Source organism: Sinocyclocheilus rhinocerous, unplaced genomic scaffold (assembly GCF_001515625.1).
Source record: "Sinocyclocheilus rhinocerous isolate Xijiao unplaced genomic scaffold, SAMN03320098_v1.1 scaffold785, whole genome shotgun sequence".
Lineage (NCBI taxonomy): Eukaryota > Metazoa > Chordata > Actinopteri > Cypriniformes > Cyprinidae > Sinocyclocheilus > Sinocyclocheilus rhinocerous.
This window is the reverse complement of record NW_015660521.1, coordinates 1,074,101-1,095,799: the sequence shown is the minus strand read 5'-3', so window position 1 is coordinate 1,095,799 and position 21,699 is coordinate 1,074,101. Positions and strand designations below refer to the sequence as shown.

At 35.7% G+C, this 21,699-nt stretch overlaps 1 protein-coding gene and 1 pseudogene across 5 annotated transcripts in view; both read left to right on the top strand.

The window, feature by feature from the left end:
- The window catches only part of LOC107725328 (PHD finger protein 19-like), a 41,061-nt pseudogene extending 36,692 nt beyond the window's left edge, over nucleotides 1-4,369 (top strand).
- Nucleotides 4,370-6,964: 2,595 nt separating this feature from the next.
- LOC107725315 (disabled homolog 2-interacting protein-like) overlaps nucleotides 6,965-21,699 on the top strand; it is a 104,693-nt gene continuing 89,958 nt past the window's right edge. For 3 of the 5 annotated variants that reach the window (XM_016534541.1, XM_016534542.1, XM_016534540.1), the window contains exons 1-3: nucleotides 6,965-7,225; nucleotides 8,613-8,734; nucleotides 9,113-9,239. In XM_016534541.1, coding sequence (XP_016390027.1) covers nucleotides 7,153-7,225; nucleotides 8,613-8,734; nucleotides 9,113-9,239 — 322 coding nt within the window. In that variant the 5' untranslated portion in view covers nucleotides 6,965-7,152. Of the gene's footprint in view, nucleotides 7,226-8,612; nucleotides 8,735-9,112; nucleotides 9,240-13,428; nucleotides 13,632-21,699 lie in introns of those variants that run through there. The other 2 variants (XM_016534544.1, XM_016534545.1) reach the window with 2 other exon arrangements.

Below are 21,699 nucleotides of genomic sequence, written 5' to 3'. Positions count from 1 at the left end.
GCATGTAAATATTTTCAAAATATATACTGTATGTGTGTGTATTTTTATATACATAATAAATATACACAGTACACACATATATTATGTAAACAAAAATGTCTCAGGTTACTTATGTAACCATGATTCCCTGAGTAGGGAATGAGACATTGCGTCCTCTAGGGGTCTCTATGGGGAACGTCTCGTCGTGACCCGTGTCTGAAGCATACATTGAAAAAACACCAACAACACGTTGGCCGGCGACAGCCATGACGTCACTACCGGTGCGACTATAGTATAAATATGCGCCGGGAGAAGTGACGTCATGGCTGTCGCCGGCCAATGTGTTGTTGGTGTTTTTTCAATGTATGCTTCAGACACGGGTCACGACAAGGCGTTCCCCATAGCGACCCCTAGAGGACGCAGTTCGAAGTTCCCATGAAAGGGAACTTTTATTTTGGATGCGATTAATCGCAATTAATAGTTTGACAGCACTAATAAAAATATGTAAATTTACATTAAAAAATTTAGGGTCTGTAAGATGTTATTTTATGTTGTTGAAAAAAGTCACTTATGCTTACCAAGGATGCATTTATTTAATTAAAAATACAGTAAAAAGTAATATTATTAAATAATATTAAGGATTAAAATGTAGTTCATTCATGTGCTGAATTTTTTGCAAGCATTACTCCAGTCTTCAGTGTCTTCGGGATACAGATATCGTTCTAACTGATTTGTTCAAGAAATATTTCTTATTATCAATGTTAAAAACAGTTGTGCTGCTTAATATTTTTTTGTGGATAATTTTTTTGTTCATTTTAATGTTATCGGTGAGTAAAAGTATTCTCACTGACTGGTTTATAAAAATATAAAAAATGCGTAATGAAAAATCGTAAAAACAAAATCATAATATTTAGGATTCAAATATAAAGTATTAAAAAAACATTGTATTTTATATTTATTTCTATAGTGAATGTATATTTTTATATTAATGTTCATGTTCAAAAATATTACATTTCTTTTTGAGTGCAGACTCATAAAATTTTTATAATTAAAAAATGACTGACTGGAAAAAAAAGTCATGGATATTATTTAAAAGGTTTAAGAATGCTGAAAAGCAGAAATATGATGCATGAATTCGACACGATTTTGATCTGCAAAGTTTTCTGACATTTCTGGCAGACACAGATGTGATCTGCAAATATTTTTCACATTTTCTGATTATGGGTCAAATTCAGAATTATGCAATTAATATGGTAAAATATGTGAAAACGATTCTATCTCATCAATGCAAAAAAGAAAAGAATCATACAAAAGTAACCAGATTTTCTTTTTTTTTAACTAGTTCAACCTGAATTTAAAAACAGAATGTAATATTTTAGATGTTTTTTTTGTTGTTGCTTGTTTAGCATTGTTTCCATTTCTAAGAATATTTACTGACTGACAGCATTCACATTAGTACATCCTTTAAATAAGTAGTTCACCTAAAATTTTTTAATTCTGTTATGTTTTTCTCACTCTCATGTCATCGCCATATCCCTAAAATCTCATTTACATCTGCTTAAGATTCAAAATAATTTTTGGGAAAATAATGATAAACTTCTTGTACACTTCTGTTCCTTCTCTAGTCTCTTGACCTTTTCTTTTAGCCTCCCTCACAAGCTTTATTTTCATTGAGAAATGTGACTCTTTGTTGAGTCACCGCTTTAAGTCACCACTTCTTCAGAAGCTCATCATCTTCCTGCTAGTCATGCCTCGTGTCCCGCAGGCCAGATACTCATACAGTTAGTAGTCCCTTATATTTGTCCTGTATTTTTGTTTTTGTTTTGTCACCCGCTGCGCTAGGCCTGGAGAAACCGCGACCAAAGAAAGCAAAGGCCTGCGTGCAGAACATGCAGTTGGATGGCTGGCTGGCTGGTTGGAGACTCTGCCAAACGGCCCCACTCACTCTTTGATATCTTTCCCATAGTTTGTCTTATTTATTTTAGGATATGAACGCTCATTAGTATTCTTGCAATGTTCCTAAGGGTGTTTGGAAAGAGACGGAGAGAGAGGGTGGAGGAAAATAAACACGACTTGGATTTTCTCGACTGGAAAAGTTGTGAGGGGTCGACAGATCCCTGTCCCCTACTGTGCATCCTCGTTGTGGGCTAGATCAAACACTTCACAAACACATATCTGCTTTCCATGCTTGGCTTTCATGTACTAATGCTGTTTAGCTCTACATCCCATTTTAGCAGCTGTAATGATTTCTGAAATGGGGGTTCTCAGCATTGGATTTTGATATCTTGCTGTGATTTCCCATGTTACACATGCCCTTGGGCAGAAATGCGTGGTCATTATGGGGTTTATGCAGATTGGAAACTCCCCAGAAGATTCGCAGCATGAGAAAAAAAAAATACCTAAAAGTCCAGTTCTGCTGCATGACCTTTAAAATGCCATAACGCCCACAGAGGCAAGTGAAAGTGGACGGCGAAAGGCTAGGAAGTAAAATTCAGTGTTAAACAGGGACATCGTGTGGTAGACAGTATTAGTGCATCTATAAAATTTCATCTCTTTAAAGATTCTTTCATATTTATTCACTGGATAACACAACAAATAATACATAAGTTTTCAAGCAGAACCAAGAGTAGTGCACATTTTTAACTGGCATTTAAAATAAACTATAATAATCTTTTTATATTTGCAGCATACAGAATGCATACTAAGCTATTTGTTTTATGGCTAGAATATCAAGACATCTTTAGCTTCCATTTCCAATGGCATAAATTATCCAGAAGTGTTTACAGCTATGATTTATTATTTAATTGATTGAACTTGCCTTTCAAAGGTTTGGGGTCAGTAAGATATTAAAATGTCTTTAAAAGTCTCTTATGCTCACCAAGGCAGCCTTTATTTGATCACAAATACAGTAAAAATAGTCATATTTGTGAAATATTATTGCAGTTTAAAATAACTATTTTAATAAATTTTAAAATGTAATTAAAAAAAATAATAAAATAAAAAGCTGAATTTTCTCAGTCTTCGATTACTCCGGTCTTCAATGTCACATGATCTTCGAGAAATTATTCTAATATGCTAATTTGCTGCTCAACAAACATTATTATTATTAGTGTTGAAAACAGTTGTGCTGCTTAATATTTTTGTTGAAACCATGATTTTTTCAAGAATCTTTGATAAATCTTAAGTCAATTGCATGTGTCCCTGCTGAATAAAAATGTCTGTTACACCAAATACACAAAATAATGATCTTTAAAAAAGCATCATATGACCCCTTTAAAAAATAAAATAAAATTACTGACCCTAAACTTTTGAAAGGTTGTTTATTTATTTATTTATTTTTTTCCTCACTTTCCTTAAATTATAATATATGTTCTTTTTAAAATATAAAATGATAGCAGGCTATTTACAGTAATTAAAGAGCATATATCCCATCATGAACATGATTTGATTGAACATGATTACAGGATTGTATTGTGAAGATATAATTTTCCCCCACCTCTGCAAATTGTTTATATGAGCAGAAAATAAGTTTGTTTTTAGAATATTTGAAATATTATTTTTTTTTTAAATAGTGAAAGGCAAGTTCTTATGCTTCTTACATTCTTTACAGGAAAAATGTGGGCAGTCGGAAGAGGAAGTTGCCCTCCTCTAATTACACCGTGCTGGCCACAAAAAGAGAGATGGTGGAGCGTGAGCTGAGCCCCATCAGCATGCCTGGAGAGGAGAGTAACGGCATGATGGAGAACAGCATCAACAGCCACACCTTTGAGAGCATCAGCGAGGACGATTCCTCACTGTCTCACCTCAAGTCTTCCATCACCAGCTATTTTGGGGCGGCTGGTCGGCTCACCTGCGGGGAGAAGTATCAGGTTCTGGCTCGCAGGATCACACCTGAAGGCAAGGTGCAGTATTTGGTGGAGTGGGAAGGAACTACACCTTACTGAATATCACAGAACAGAGGTGTGGAACAGATGGGCCGCGAAGGAAGGTGTCATGCGGTCCCCCCATAGTTACTTTCTGTTTTGCTTTTCTGACAGTCATAGTTTTTTCTGGTATTCTGGTCTTCTCACATGTGAGACATTAAAGTCTTTGTTTTTCTTGAAGTCATTTGCGGTGTCCTTTTCGGGCACTTTAAACATCACAAACATGATCGAGTCTAGTAACATACTAACCTTACACAGTATAACATCATTATTAGGTAGCAGATAAAGGACAGTATTATACAACCTGAAGTCATTTCAGTTTAGTGTTGGGATTCAAACAGTGCAAAAGCATTCGCCCCGAGAGTTTCAGCTCCTGTTATTCAGGATTTCAAAGTTTGTATCAAGTTTTATCGAGTTTAATGTTCATCCAAAAATGAAAGTTTGCCTAAAATAAAATGTACTCAGCCTCAGGCCATCCAAGATGTAGATGAGTTTGTTTCTTCATGGGAACTGATTTGGAGAAATGTAGCATTAGCTCACTTGCTCACTAATGGATCCTCTGTAGTGGATGGGTGCCGTCAGAATGAGAGTCCAAACAGCTGATAAAAACATCACAATAATTCACAAGTAATCTACACGACTCCAGTCCATCAATGAATGTCTTGTGAAGCAAAAGGCTTTGTGTTTGTAAGAAACAAATCCATTTAGATGTTTTCATCTTCAGGCTTCCAGCTAAAATACAAGTATCCATAATATTGCTTCCTCCAGTGAAAATGTTGTCTTGTCTGAATCGGGAGAGAAATATGCACAGAGCAAGCACTGTTTACAAACAAAACAGTCCCCAACAGTTCTAAACAAATATGTCAGTGGATTTTGATGAGGGGACAACAGGAAATTTATTTTTTCAATGGTTTTAAAGTTAAAATGCCTTAATGATGGGTTTATGTTTTTGTTTCACTTTACAAGATGTTAACTGGTCGAATGAAGATGTGTGGATTACTTGTGGATTATTGTGATGTTTTTATCAGCTGTTTGGACTCTCATTCTGACGGCACCCATTCACTGCAGAGGATCCATTAGTGAGAAAGTGATGTAATGCTAAATTTATCCAATTATGCTGTGATGGAGAAACTCTCATCTAAATCTGGGATGGCCTGAGGGTGAGTACATATTCAACAAATTTTCATTTCTGGGCAAACTATTCCTTTAAAGTAACTCATTTTGTTTCGTTCATCTCTCTCAGTATTTCTTCAGAAGGAATGTATAGCGATTATTACACATTTGTTTGTTCACCTAAGATTAACAGTACAGTGGTACTTTTTAGCTATGTTAAAATATTAGCACTTTCATTCTTTCCTGTTCAAACATAATTTTTGAATGTGTTCTAGGTGATTATATAACCAAAGTGATGCAAATACTGTTTTGAGAAGTATTTTTCTATTTTATATGTTTTTGTATGCTCTGGCATGTCAGATTGGATAAACAAGACCTGCTTTGAGAAAGCAGAATGAAACTGAAAGGGGAAAGTGATCATTTGCATTTAATTAGCAATAGAATTTAGGCTGTTTTCAACATTTGCCCACTTATCAATGTTTTTACAAGATCTCCAAAGAGTGTTATATTTGAGATCGATCTGGAAGTGGATGCATGCACTTATAAGATGATTGGATTGAGTGGAAAATTGAAAGTTATGTGAAGTTTTAAAGCTGTCAGGTTCTATTATTTGACTTCATTTAGTTTTATAGTACACAACATTATAAATATACTTTATTATTTACATGTATATAATTGGATATAAGATTAGCCCCATTTTATTATTGCACTATTAACATGTTTTATCAGCTATGCAAGTTATTATTGGATAAATTGACCTATATTTTCTAATTGATTTTAAAGAAAAAAAATGTATAAAAAGATATTTCAAATATTTACTTTTATAATATTTCCCCAAAGGAAAAGCATTTGTGAAATTTAAATTTGTCAACAAAGCACATTGATGTTTTTGTATGTCAACTTGCTCACATTTCAAGAGATGTTTTATATTATGGTTACAAGTTTAACAAGGTTTAGAAGAGAAACAACCTATTGCATTTGTACAAGATTAAAACTAAGCAGTTTAGAATGCTTTTATGACAATTTTTCTACACAGCACCCTCAAAGCCGTACATGGTAAACTTATGTTTTTTGTAACAGTGTTCAAACATGTTAAATGTGCAAACTTGCATGTGTCATTATTCATTAATTCCTGTTTCAGACCATTAAAACAGTTTGTCAGCAATAATTGTGTCTCTCTTATGTACCTGAACAAACATTTGTCATCACAGGTGTCTTGATATTATTTATAATGCACAATTAATACAGACACAATTGTAAATGCAAACACAGTAGCCATGATTAACTGGACTTGTCATCTCATGTGAGTGAGAAGAGAATGTAGGTTTCAAAAGTGCAGAAAATAGTACCTTTAACAGGTTAAAATAATTGTTTTTCTTGCAAAGAACATCTACTTTAATTTCCTTAAAATTATATTTTAATATATCCAGAAACCCCTGTATGTCAAAGCCATGGTCATGGGGTCATGCATTTTTACACATCCAGTGTCAAAAGATTAATTTATGAATATTAATTACATGATGCTGACGTTCCTCCGTAACTTTTCTAGAACGTCCAGTAACATAGCTCAATTAATATTCATGAGCCAAGCCTTCCACCCAATCTGCTTTGGCCTCTTATCTAATCTTAACGTTACGCGATTAATATTCATGAGTCAGGCCTTCACGTTATATGTTGAGAGGAAACAAGTGAATAAAGACATAATCTCCTAATTCTTTTGTGACGTGATTTAATATAATCATTGTGTAATTTGTTCTCCAGAATTGAGTACGAACCTGCCAATTTCAAAACATCTGTCCAACTGAAAGAGTCGCTTGTGTTTTTCAGACTAGGTTCTTTTTTTAAAGAGAGAGAGTTTTGTGTTTGTGGAAAGATTAGTTGCTTTCTTCGCAGAGAGTTTAATCCGTTAATTTAATTAAGGTATTACATGACTTGTCTCCCTGTGTCCCATTCAGTCTCAGTGACCCGCACGCGCGTCTCAAAAAAGCGGGTTAACAATCTCCACGCGCAAACTAGCGTCATTCCGTTTACATTATCCAAAAAGTTAATTTTGATGCCACGTTTAGTCGTTATGAGGCGTCCGTCAGGTGTGCAAATGTCCTGAAGCGTTCCATGTTGAAAATTGCACGCAGACAACATGTTTCGTGGTCCTACCGCTATGTCAACATACATCACCCGCTGTCAGCACCAGGGCTGGATGAGGGTCACCGGTAAGTACATTATTTGTTTTTAGGCCGAAACGAGTTTAATTTGTTTATATTCTGAATGTGTTTGGCTTTTATGAATAAGTCTGTCTGCCATATGTTTACTGTGATTGTTATTTTGAGTACAGTGAGTAGAGGGCAACTGGAGCTATCTGTCACACATTTTACTTCAGTCAGTAGCCTATTTCTTAGGAGTACTTTTATTTTAAATATCTTGTGATAAGCTTTTCAGAAAACTGTAGATAGTGAAATTATTGTGAAAAAAATGGAAAGGGTAAAATATCAAATAGTGTTGTAAATTTCCGCACTTTATTAAGTACATCTTCACGTGACGTGATATATTAACAAATGTGTCAACTTGCCTCACATTTGTCAGACATTTTTTAAATATAACTAATTATTCATAGTTTAACTTTTCGGCTAAAATCTTCCTTCGTTATTAACTCTTACTTGAATGCATGAAATAGTGGTTTTCTCTTGTGTTCTTTTGTTTATGCAAACCGAATAAAAGTTTGGTGGACAGAATTCACGAAAAACAATTCTGCTTGAAAACAAATTTAAGTAGGTTGTTGGAAACCAACATTAGTAAATCAGGTATCAAGTCTTTTTTTAGTGTGTTATTGCAAACAGACACCTTTCATATATTTATCATGTGGCTCAGGAATATATATCTCAATGCCCTTTAAATGATTTAATAATTTTCCTAATTAAATATAAACAGTTCCAAATCTCATGGGATGAGAGCACAGCCCCAGAGGTGCACTACAACTGGCCAGTCTCTTAAAAGGATAGTTCACCCAAAAATGAAAATTCTGTCATCATTTACTCACCCTCATGTCGTTCCAAACCTGAGTTGGTTTCTTATGTTGAACATAAAAGAAGATATTTTGAAAATTGCTGGTAATCAAACAGTCGGTGGTTGCCATTGACTTCCATAGTAGGAAAAGAAATACTATGGAAGTCAATGGCAACCACCAACTGTTTAATTACCAGCAATTTTCAAAATATCCTTTTATGTTCAACATAAGAAACCAACTCAGGTTTGGAACGACATGAGGGTGAGTAAATGATGACAGAATTTTCATTTTTGGGTGAACTATCCCTTTAAATTTTATTTTTAAACTCAGTAAATTAACTTAGAGAAATTGAAGGCTCTCCAATTCAGTTAACCTAGCAGTGTGCTTTTAAACAAAACAATACTCATGCAACTGAGGCCAAGCAGGAAGGATTGTCCATTCATAGAGCTGTATGCCAGCTGGCTTTATGACCACTGGGTCACCTTCTGTTTTTAGCTGCTAAGACTCACACTCTTTGGTCCTACCATGATTGTAATTGATCCATCTCTTCTTCCTTATCTTCTTTTCTCATTTATCATACGTTTTCTGTTTTACAGACATGAAAGGTTCATCAATTCACTGGATATCTTGTGGAAAGCCACTTTCAGAACCAATCGGATGGCAGGTCAAATTTTGCTTGGTTGCAGAATGTCAACTAGTTCTCCTGGACAAGAGAGAGGTATAAATGTATAGTCATTGTATATAACATATAATTTCAATATATTGGCCTATTAATCGGACTGATACTTAAAGCATTAAGAAGTCACATTTATTGGCTGATACAAACGTGACTGCTGATATATGCATCACTTCTAGACTTCATTAATAATATGTGAAAATGTATATATTTTTAGTTAACAAGACTTCAAAAATTAATGAGTTTCAATTCGTATATTTCATTGTACCATTTGACCTCAAGGGGGCAGCACATATCAACAAGTTCATAGTAACAGGTCAGAGCAGAGAGGATGAGCTTTCTTTAGCGTACTAGAGTCTTTCTTATAGGCCTTTGCCCAATAACACTCTAAATCTATGTACTTCTGCGGCTTGTCCTTAGATCAGTCCAATGCTGTTCCGAGAGCGCCGTGCTGAATCATGCACTGTGTGGCTCCTGCGACGCAGCACCAGCATTCCTGAAGGAGTTCAGCTCCATAAAAACCAGAGCACCCAAACCAGAAATGCCAGTGAGTAGGATCTGGAGCACATACTTGTATGCACCTGTTGCAGTTCATTTTTTTCCTTTGGAAAGTGAAGAAACACTTTGATGAGTAATAAACTCTGATAATAGTCTTTAAAGGTAATCAAATGTCATTGGCAAAGTGGAAGATGAAAACAATCGCTCAACAGCTGCTGCTTATCTGCGCTATCCTTACAATGGAATCTTTATCCTGAATTTTAGTATACTGCTAGATTGGAACAACTTGTACAAGTTAATAAGATTTAGCCACTCGTTATGTAATGTTCAGTATTTCATTTCCTTTATTCATATTGTGGATTTAGCATCATTTGAACTTCAAAATGCCACTTGCATTCATTGTGTTAAAGTGCAGATGTGACGCCAATAGACAGACCCGTGAAATAGAGCATGATGGAACGCACTGTAGACTGTTTTCCGTTTGTCTCGGACAGGCAGCAAACCAGTAATTTGCAGTGTGAGGCATAATTATGATGGTGTTACAGGACAGCTATTGTTTAGAATTGCCTAATAAGGACTCTGGTTCACAATGCAGTTGAATTTGGGGACGAGACACATTATGCGAGCGCATGTTTTGTGAAAAGGTCAAAGAGAACTCTTGCATTAAATACGCCAGTACTATCCATCCATCCATCCATCCATCCATCTTTTTTCTAATTAGTATTAAAAATTAAGGTTTGAAAAAAAAAAAAGTAAAAAGAAAGTATAAAAAGTAAGAGTGTCACATAAATGTCACATTCAGTACCGTTCAAAAGTTTGTGGTTGGTAAGATTTTGTAATGTTTTTGAAAGAAGTCTCAAGGTGGTATTTAATACAGTATATTGTGAAATTTGTTTTAAAATAAAACTATTTTCTATTTTAATATATTTTAAAATGTAATATATTCCTGTGATGGCAAAGCTAAATTCTTGTTTTTTATCAGTGTTGAAAATCGTTGTGCTGCTTAATATTTTTGTGGAAACTGTGATACTTTTTTTTAGTATCCTTTGATTATTAATCAAATTCATAAGAATAACATTTATTTGAAATAGAAATGTTTTGTAACCATGTAAAATTCTTTGTTGTCACCTTTGATCAGTTAAATGCATCCTTGCTGAATAAAAGTATTAATAACAAATAAAAAAATTACTGACCTCAAACCATTGAACTGTACTGTAGTGTGTGATCGTGGGTAGACCTTAAACACTGACTGCTCTTCATATCTCATTAAGACTCTTCTCTCTCGTGCGAGCTGTGGTGTCATTGCAGCTCAGCGCTGTGTTAATGCGTGTGTCAGACACTGGCAGCTTGTTGCTGACTCAGTAAATGTCTCCCCCCGCAGAGACACACGTTTAACACCCCCCACACACACTCCCTCCTGTGCATCATCAGCATCCTAATCTGTCATAGCTCTAAAGAGAAAGGCACTTGATATCCATATGTGGTTTGAAATCCGATTAAAATGGATTTTTGGAAATGCTTTGCAGTAGGGCTGCACGATAAATCGCATGCGATATTTAACGCGCATCTTGTCAGAAAGCCGGTTCTGTAATCAGCGGTAAATCTCCATCACCTGCGGGCTTTCACATTGAGCAGCATTAACTACACAGAGCCGTTGTTCACAGACGAGCTGCGCAAAACCACGTTCATATTCGCGCGATTTTTTGCGCAGCTTGTCATATATTAAATTAAATTATTTAAATAACTGAAAAGATACTTGAAAGCCCGCAGGTGATGGAGATTTACCGCTGATTACAGAACCGGCTTTCTGACAAGATGCGCGTTAAATATCGCATGCGATTTATCGTGCAGCCCTACTTTGCAGTCTGATCGGATTTCAAGTTTTAGGTTCTCTCCTCATTTGGGATGTTAAGTCTGTCATCAGCATCCTAATCTGTCATAGCTCTAAAGAGAAAGGCACTTGATATCCATATGTGGTTTGAAATCCGATTAAAATGGATTTTTGGAAATGCTTTGCAGTCTGATCGGATTTCAAGTTTTAGGTTCTCTCCTCATTTGGGATGTTAAGTCTTTAAAGACTTAAAGTGCTGTAGTGTCTGCGCTCATATGTAGCATTAATTGTGTTTTGAATGGTTTTGATTGAACGAGTGAGCAGATTTGGATACAGTGAATTTGTTAATAGTACAATAACCAATAATACCTTCTCTTGAGTTGTGAGCACTTTGGTGAGGTATGATGGACATGAGCATAAACAATATTTCCAGTTTTCTGCCCTCTCTTTTCACTGTAATTGCTAATCTCTTATAAAATATAGATTAGAAACATTTGATGTTAAATGGATCATTACTGATCCATACTGATTTAATTACTAGGAAAATGGTGGACAATTGGATTTGAAAATGAACCAGAATTAGGTGTAGTGTGATCAAAGCCTAGTTTTTATTTAAGCACTTTTTTTCTTTTCAAATGAAAAAAAAAGCTCTGTTTTTAATCATTCCTGTTCTGCAGTAGTTTTTGAACTCTGTAACTTTTAAAACAATTAATATGCCTGTGTTTTCATATAATTTAATTATTTATTGTAAAAGATAAACCAGACTTAAACAAATATGCTCTAGTCAAGCTCAAGCACCTAAACCTTATAATAAATTGATTATTTACACAATTTCAAGAAAATGAACAAGGCAGCAGCAGATTCTTACAAAGCATTGATAGTTACTGATTTCCTGCAAAAATTGGCACTTTGATATATTACAAAAGACTAGCATGATACTGATGATCTATAGAAATAAAGAAAAACCTATAAATTGATTACTAGTCAAAACAGTATTTCCAAGAAAACATGTTTTGTTTGAGATTTGGATTACAGAAAGGCAAGAATGGAGAAAAATCTTGAGTACTTCTTAAATAATTTCCAGTTTTTCATTTTTAAAAAGTGCATAGCATCCGCAGACATGACAAAAATGAGAACAACATCTCTAACCAAAGTAATGAAAATTTTTAACTCCCCTATGTTCACCTCATTGCTATGTTATGAAATAAAATAAATAATAAAAAAAAACTTGAGGCAACATTTATCTTTTTCATTTAGGGGCCGTTTACACGACAACGTTTTCAGCCAAAAACGGGAAACTTTTTATGCGTTTTGCCTGTTCGTTTACACGACGATGGCGTTTTGGGGACTGAAAACGTATATTTTTGAAAACGGTTTTCAAAGTGCAAGTTTTTGAAAACGCCACCGTTGTCGTTTCCGTGTAAACACCCAAAACAGGAATCTTTGAAAACGGTGACGTCATGCACATGCGTAGAACGTGTTAGGTATGTAGACATGCGCAGTACGTGTCGATTTTAAAGGCAAGCTCGAACAAACATACACAACAATGGCGGAGTACATGGTAAACAGAAAAAAATTAGTTTACAGCCTGGTACAAAAAGTGGTTTTGGTCTATATAGCTAATTTTGCCCTTCATGACAACTGTGAGGGGGGTGAATTTTTTTATAACTCATCCGTTTAAATTATATTAAGCCTTAAAGTTCTGCATAATTAAGGGCGTGGCCACTTGAGTGACAGGTGGATTGCCGCTGCTGTCACCGCCGTCGAGCTAGGTTTCAGCACCAAGCTCCCGCCTCTTTGCCCATTTTCGATTATCCAGGAGTGACGCGCTGCCAAGATGGCGACGGCCCACTCCGCCCACTTTGAGCTTCAAAAACGCTCTCCAGAAACCTACGGGTGACGTCACGGACACTACGTCCATGTTTTTATACAGTCTATGTGTATACATGAAACTTTTTAAAAACGCAAGGGAAGAACTTTTCCTTTTTTGACTACATCGTTGTCGTGTAAACGTAGCCTTAGTTTAACTTGATGCACTATTATAACCAAAACTAAAACCGAAATAAAAATTATAAAAACTATATAGGCATTAAAAAACTAATAAAAACTACAAAAAACACAAAATTACTAATCTGTTAACCAAAATGAAAATGTAAAATATTAAAATCATTCAATATATTAATAAAAACAATAACTTTAATACCTGAATAACACTGCCCGTAAAATATATCTAGAGGATGGTAGAAAGCATGCTCTCAGAGAGAGGGAGAGAGGAAAAGCAAGTGTTCAAGATTTTTAAAAAATCCCTGCTGTGTCTTTAAGAGCTCTGGCGCTCGTGTGGGAGTGAGTGGGGCCCAGAGAAGTGGCTCAGCCCAGCTCAGATCTGCCAGATGCAACACTCCAGCCAGAACGGAGCGCAGGCAGGCAGGCAGGCAAGCTGCACAGGAGGCAGCGCTCTTCTGGCAAACGGGTGACGAGGCAGAGAGAGAGTGTACCCTCCCCGTGAACCGTTGCTGTCTTCCCCTCCCTTGGCACTGAGAGCATGTCTGATTTTGCCTGTCTTTGAAGTTATGGAGTTGGACAACAAACTCGAGCTGGACGGCCACCATGGTAAGAGGAGAACTTGGATACACTTTTAACAAAGCACATGAAGTGTTGAGAGCCAGATAGTGATGTGAGCTTGTGTATGTGGGGCTGTAAAACAGATTAGGTTGCCAGGGCTTTTTGCAGTTTTTATATTTTGTTGCGATGACAGAACAACTGTGATCTGTACTGAATGAGTGTAATTACGCACTAAAATGTGTCTTTATTCCTTAGGGAAGGGTTTAGAACATGTGTGTTGATATGAACAGATGAAAACACTGTAACATCAACAGATGTGTTCACTCAGGTTGCTACTGTTACCTCAAGGCAAGCTGAACCCTTGACATGTATTAGACCTTACCTGAAATTTGATCTACAACAGGTCAAAGGTTCACTTTCTGTCTGACAGCACTGAAAACCATTACTTACACCCTACAAATTTACTTCATCAACTTTTAGTGTGCACAAGAAGAATTTGAGTATTTATGTCAATGCTTTTAGTATCGAAAACAAACCAAAATTCAGCTGAATTACTTTGCATTTAATTCAATTTAAAATGAGTTCCGATAGTTGTGAGTGTATTCAAATGTTGCCACGCTGTTACATTAGAAAAGATTTACGCCATTGTATTCAGGAATGAACTTGTGGTTCATTCTGGTTGTAGTTTTGTTGATTAATGTCTTTCTAATGAGACTAAATTGCACTGTATTGAAGGATATAATGCCGTCTATGTTCATGCTGATGTGACAGTCATGTGGGCTGAGATGAACTATAGAGGGATCTGTGTCATGGACCCTAAAGCAAACTGTAATAAAACTTTCAGAGCTGGTCAGACCACAGTTTTTCACCGTTTCAACTTGTTTGAGGCTTTTGAAAAGCATAAAAAGGAGTAAAGGAATAAAATTAAATAGTAATTAGCTATCCCACCAGCAGGCAGTTTATGTAGGTAAATAAAAAAAATCACCTTTTCTTCAGTGTTTTAAATGATGTTTAAAACTTCTACTGCCATTTTAGGGCTACAATTGAGTTACATAGTGGCCAAGTTCACTGTACAACATATTTTTAGTTTCATTTATGGTTTATATAGGCTATTTAAGAAGTAATTTGTTGGTAATGACATGAAAATGCTCTGCTGTGTTCATCGCTTTAATTTTCACCAGGAATCTGAAATCAAACAGAATTGTTCAGATATTCATCAGCATAACCCATGTGAGAGTTTTGCATTTCAACACAAATTTAAAATGTTTTGAGTCAATGAATAATTAATGAAATGAACTCTTTTGCGATTATTTATGTCTGTTTCTTACTGTTTGACTTACATCTATTCGCTCATTCTATTTCGAAAAAAACCTTCAGTACAATCACAATGAAAAGCCAAGGAAACATCTGAAACATTTAGTGGGATGGATGTTTTCTGTTTGTTGCTTCACTTTGGTTAGGAATATGTGGTTAAAAATCTTCCAGCAAATATTTGTTGGGCTCAGAGCAATCCTGCTTGTAACTTTGCTGAGGATTAAACATCCTAGACATGGCTCTGAATGGTGACAATCTTTGTGAAGAACATAATCCTTGTGGCATATCAAGATGGACATAATCTCCTTTAGTCAGATATTAGGACAAACATTTATAATTTAGTCCATCTTGTTCCTGATGCCCCATTCAGGGTTTTATGCAATATTTAGGCCTGTTGTTGTTTCAGTTGGTCAGTGTCGCTGATGACTGTCTCGCCATTGTTATTGCAAAGCATCAGATTGTCCTGCTTTTGTTCGTGAAATATGTTTGGCAGCATTTTGTTTTGGTCTTTTATCCATTTCATTTGCTGGCATGAGGACTGGCTGTGTTCCAAACACACGATGTGAGTGATGTACTCAGTAATAGACTTTTCTGCTGTAACAAACAAGCTCTTTCAGTGCAGGGCTGTATTATTTATGGCATACGCCTGATAACTTATGATAACCTTGTGTTATTCTGTAAAAGGTTTTCTCTGGTCTCATCTTAATTTGTAGAGACATCTATAATTAAACTATTTGTAGGATAACTCCCCTGAAAAGTGTAAACTCTTGTCTCATTGTGGTGGTAATATTGTTAAGTTTGATAGAGTGATCTGACTAAGGCTGTGTTTCCCAAAGCATCATAAACCTAAGTAGATCTTTGATCTTTTATGATCAAAACAATCAATGTTGTGCTGATTAATATTCTTTCTATATTCTTTGATGAATAGAAAGTTCAAAAGTAGTTAAAGCAGTCTATTTAATTGTAAATGTCAGAAAGAGGACTGAAAATGGTTGCGTATAAATTCAAATTCGGACGTACGAAAGGCTACAATGTGTTGAATTCGACCCCTTTCATGTACCAATGAACAGCGACAGTAAATCACAGATGTACTCTAAATCACTTTTCATTAAAATGCATTACTCCAGGCTAGCATGAAAATATCTCCTAAAATTTCACACTTATGCCTTGGGTAGGCTGGATGTTCAGGCTTTTTATCAGTTGTGGGAAATCCCAGTTTAGTCATAATTGATAATAGAGGGTAGTCAACTGGAGTCTTTATTCTGCCCATAGACTGGGGGAACAGCACTCCCCTAATTGCATAGTATTAAAATAATTAATTATTATTGAGATTCATCGGGAGGGAAGATGAAACAACAGAGCGCTCTCATAGCACTGAGGCTATATTTTGGGAGTACAGTGGATGCCTGTTTTATAGTATGGCAAATCACTTTACGATACACTGTAATGGCTTAATATCAGTGTTTGAAAGGGGATTAGACATCCAGCTATGAACTTAACCAAGTTAAAGATGTTATCTGCCTCTGTAGATATTTTATGCCATCAAAAAGTGATTTTAAGGACTAAGAACTAATAGTTCTCAACAAAATCATGTTTTTTAGCTCCCAAGTTCAGCATGTTTTATAGTACAAGCTGTGTACAAGAATGTTTCTTAGTGTTTTTATACCAAGAATGTCACCGCCACCAGAATTGGCACGATCAAATGTAATAATTTTAGAATGAACCATTGAACAACCCATATTGGTCAACCACTAATCTGAATATAGGGATGAGACATGTGTCCCTCCATGTCTGTGATGGTTACAGCCGTGGTTTACATTCTGCTCTCAATGAAAGTTCAAGTGACACAAAGTTGACCTTGATCCTGAATGGCTCCCATTAAAGCAAAGGACATTTTGGAAAAGAGCAGCTGTAAAAATGCATTAGAATCAGGAGTAGGTGGGCGGAACAGGCTCTAAATCCTGGACCTGGATGATAAGGTCATTGTTAGTGATTTGCAGAGATACTTTTGTGACGTTTTTGTCTTGTCATTAGAGATGTACTCCATACAGCTATTCCACTGTCCATATTTAGCACCATTTCATAACTGATAATGAGTCTTTTCTTTGTTTATTCCAGATGTGAAGAGTCTTTGACATGCGAGCCATCATAAATCCATGTGGGCATATTGCATTTGAAGGCAGAATTCCTTTGAATGTGAACTTGGCCCAGCTGGTTGTCATACATCCAACCGATTTTCTGACCTCACATGCTTGACAGAAGTGCCTTTGTGTCGGTAACAGCAGCTGTCCAAATCCCAGCTCTCTATCGTTTTAGTAGGATGTTTAGACTAGAACTGCACATCAAGTCACTTGTCTGTTTGTTGAGCTCATTTTATGATCGCAACCGTTGTTGGGAAAGCTACTTTGAAATTAGTTATGAGCTATTCATCATGTTCAAGTAGTAGTTCACAGCAGTTCAGCTATTCTATTGAAAATTTTGCTTTTGTTTTCAATTTGACAACAGATTTGTGGCACTTTAACTAATGGATAATGGTCACAAGGTTTCACGAATATGTGTGTGTCAGTATGATTTTTTTTTAAAGAAATGAATGTATTTTTATTTTAGCCGAAGCATCTCAGTATGGCCGCTGCCATCTTGAGTAAATGACGTCATTTGGAGCCAGAGTCTGCGCAGTAGTGTCGTGAGGGTATCAAACTCCCGCAGACCCAATCAACCATAACGACACGCCCCGTTTTTATAGCATCAAATTACTAGCTAAAATCAAACTTATCACAAAAATGAACAATTGAACATATCAGCGTGATAACAACTACCTTAAATGACCAAAACCATCTTTCGGAAAATTGTATTGGAAGTGTAATACATTTTTTTTATTTTGACTCAAGTCCCATTCGTTTACATGGAGAGGGAGGGGTTTATGACCGGTACTGCAGCCAGCCACCAGGAGGCGATCAAAGAGCCCGCAGCTTCACTTTTCAGGATGTGTGAGGCACACCTGAAATTTACAGAAAATACTTTCTATTCATCAAGGAATCCTGAAAAAAAAATCAGTTTCCATTAAAAAATATTAAGCAACACATTTATAATACAACATTTATAATAAAAAACGTTTCTTGCGCATCAAATCAACATATTAGAATGATTTTTTGAAGGATCATGTGACACCGAAGACTGGAGTAATGATGCTGAAAATTCAGCTTTGCATCACAGAAATAGAAAAGTTATTTTAAATTGTAATAATGTTTCGCAATTTTACTGTTATTATTACTGTATTTTTGATCAGCTTTGGTGAGCATTAAGAGACATTTAGCAGATGCTTTTTCCCCCCCCCCCCCAAATGCACTGACCCCAAACTTTTGAATTTTATTAAATGTTTATTTATATATTGTGATGATATTTTTATCTATTTCATGATAGTTTGCGACCAGGTGGCTAATTTTAGTGAGATGGGTTGGGAATGTTGTTTCTTGTTGACTTTAAGGTAGTAGCATTACTTTTTTTATTTAGTTTGCTCACAATGATACTAACAACTGAAAGAGCAAATGTTACCGTATATATGTGCCGTGTATGACCAGTCCAGGACGCACATTATATGTCTGGGCATCCAGACGGCTTTCAGACACTGCTAATTTGATGTCCTTTATTGCTGTAGTGCAATATGAACCCTTAAGAGCGGGTTTTAGGTGGCATGAAGTAAAGCAGATGCACATTGTGAGCTGAGCTTTTTATCTTCACTGAACCACAGATTGCTGAAGCGTTGTAACTGTTGCTAGGATGTCCGGTGGCCAGAGCTTTTATCGCCGTGGTAACATTGTTTTACCCATCCCCCTTTCTGCACATTAGATTGATGTGTGTTTTTACTCGTTTCTCTTTTTAACTCGTCATTTGAAACAGATGACACTTGCGTTTTTTGCACAATCTGCAAACTCTGTGCTGGGTGCCTGATTTTTAAGTTTGATGCATGGATTAGTATGACAAACATTAATTTTGTTATTTACTTGTTTGTTTTTAAAGGAACATTCCAGGCTATTTACAAGTTACAGTGTGTGTGTATCAACATAATCTCTGGCATCAGATTACCATAGTAAATGTTTACTCATCCCATATTTACTCAACAGTCTGTAAACACCAACAGAAAATGTATTTACAGTTATAATGAAGCCTAGCAGTGATGCGCACATCAGCAGTTACGGTTGTATCGTCCAGTAAATGTGACTTCTTAATAAGGGTGTGCCATAACACGATTAATCGGTAGAAATGTATCAACCGGTAGAGATTTTGGACTATTGTCCAAAACTTGTTGTTTGCGTGTCACTGCTCTTGGCTAAATAATTTTTGTAATTTTAATAAGAAGACATATATTTAATTTACACAGTGAAGAATGTGCAGATTTATACAATGTATTTATTCGTTCTACAGTAGTTTTTTGTCCTATTGCTTGTAATTTGTTTCTTATTCTTATTTAATCGCTGACTGTATACTTGTCTTCAGTGAGCTTGAGTTTTTTCTTTTTTCTTTTTTCATTTAGGCTAGTTTTTTGTGACATTGACACTGGTGACAATAATTATCGCTTAGTGATTATTCATGTATACCTTCGTCGGTCATGTAATAAATGAACGTAAAAAGTTGAGAATGAATATATGAGTGTAATGGTAAATTGGATCTGTGCAGCTCTTAAAGTGACAGCAGTTTAATATTCCTGCTGTCTGACTTTCATGTTAACATTTTTCACTGCTCTTGACTAAATCACTTAAGTAACTTTTTGTCCTATTGCTTGTAATTTGTTTCTTATTCTTATTTAATCGCTGACTGTATACTTGTCTTCAGTGAGCTTGAGTTTTTTCTTTTTTCTTTTTTCATTTAGGCTAGTTTTTTGTGACATTGACACTGGTGACAATAATTATGAAATTTCTATGGTATCAAAAATGTTGATATCATAAAACCCTTATTTAAAGCAAAAATAACTATATTGCGATATATATTGTTACCGTGAAATAAAATTACTCATATAGTGATATAAGATTTTGGTCATATCGCCCACCCTTACTTCTTAATATTTTTTAGTTAAGTCAAATAGGCAAATATATTATAAACAAATAAAATAAAATGTTAAATTAAACCTGTAAATAATATATATTTCTAAACTTAATTTGCTGGTTTGCCCAGAGTGTAAACACTGTGTGATTCGTATTTATTTTTTAATTTTTTAAACCAATTGTGTGACTTTGAGGCAGGACTATTTGTTTGGTTGACCAATGAGAGATGGGGAAAGTTTTTTTTTTTTAATATTCATAATTTTTGCGATACTGTAGAACAGAAATAACACATTTCAAATTGTCATTAAAGTCAAGTCATTTATTATTTTATATAGCACTGGATACAATTTAATCATGTCAAAGCAGCTTCACGTTAATAAACAGGAAAAGAACTGTTAATATTGCAAAATTCATCAGTTATGAAAAAAATTCAATTTCATCTGTAAAGCAGCTCTACAGAAAACAACAGTGTCATTATTCAGCTATAAATATAACAAAACTAAATGACTAGAGTTAAAAAAAAGAAAAAAATCTTTACTGACTGCTTAATTATACTGTATATAATAGCATCCAAAGCCATTTCAAAAGCACTGTGTAGTTTCTACCGCTTTTTCACATTACTGGGAGATTAAAGAGTCAGAGGCAAGGCAGGCCTTCCCTAACACACTCCCTAGAGCCTGCGTTCTGATTGGCTGACATTCCAAAGGAATTCGGCTCTCCAAAGGGGGCTCGTTTCTCCAAAAGATGGTGGTGCAGAATGAGAGAGAGAGAATGCTGTTACTAGGTCCCTAAATGCTCATGAAAATGGAAAAAAGTAACAACTGTCCCTCTTGTTCTCCTTTTCTTCCCCCTCTTTCATTCTCCTTTCTTTCCAAAAGTGGGAGGCTCGGCTTGCGCACAATGTGGCAGGCCTGAACGGCACGGCACGTTAGAATTTTTGTGGTAATCTCCACCACCGTATGGAGGCGAAACAGCACACAGATGAATGTAACAGGCCGGTTTTGTTTGTATTTCTCAGTTAGGAGCTGAGAGAGTGCCAGACACATACTTGAGTCCTTCAGCTTTGTGTCTCGTCCTCTCAGTTTCTGATTATTCTCTTCGCAGGACGGGATGACCTGCTTCAGAAACTGGCCTATTTCTAAGACGTCCCCTGGGGGCAACCAAGGTGAGAAGGAGCTGTTTTTGGGCTCCAAAAAGATGAGATGTAGGGCCCGCTTTCTTTTAAACAGCATGTTGTACGCTTCAGGCTCAAACCGGAAGTTTGGGACATCTGAGGACCCATCTCAAATGGTGCACTAAGCCCTCTTTTAAGTCCACACTTTGGTTATGTAATCTCGCAAGTATAGCTATACTTATATACTTTTTATATTTTTATTTCACTCAGAAATTGCTAGTAAATTTCACAATTACAACAAAATGACAAGTAACATACTAAATTAAACATGAAATTTAGAAGTAGCAAGACTGCAGAGTACTTTACAATGAGTTTTGTTTTATTTACGACTTTGCAAAATCTTTTTTACAGTGTGGAGGTCAAACGAGTTGCCTTGCATTTTCAGATAAGATAACAATGTGTGCAATAATTTGTTATTAATGCTTTATTGAATGAAAATGACATGTGAAATATGACTTCCAGCTGTCAGTTTGAACGCGTAACATAATGTTAAGTCATCTTACGGAGTCACATTCCTGCACTTTGAAATGCGCTGGAGAAAAAGCTTTAAACAGCCCGTAAACTTGTGTGGAAACATGGGAATTATTCT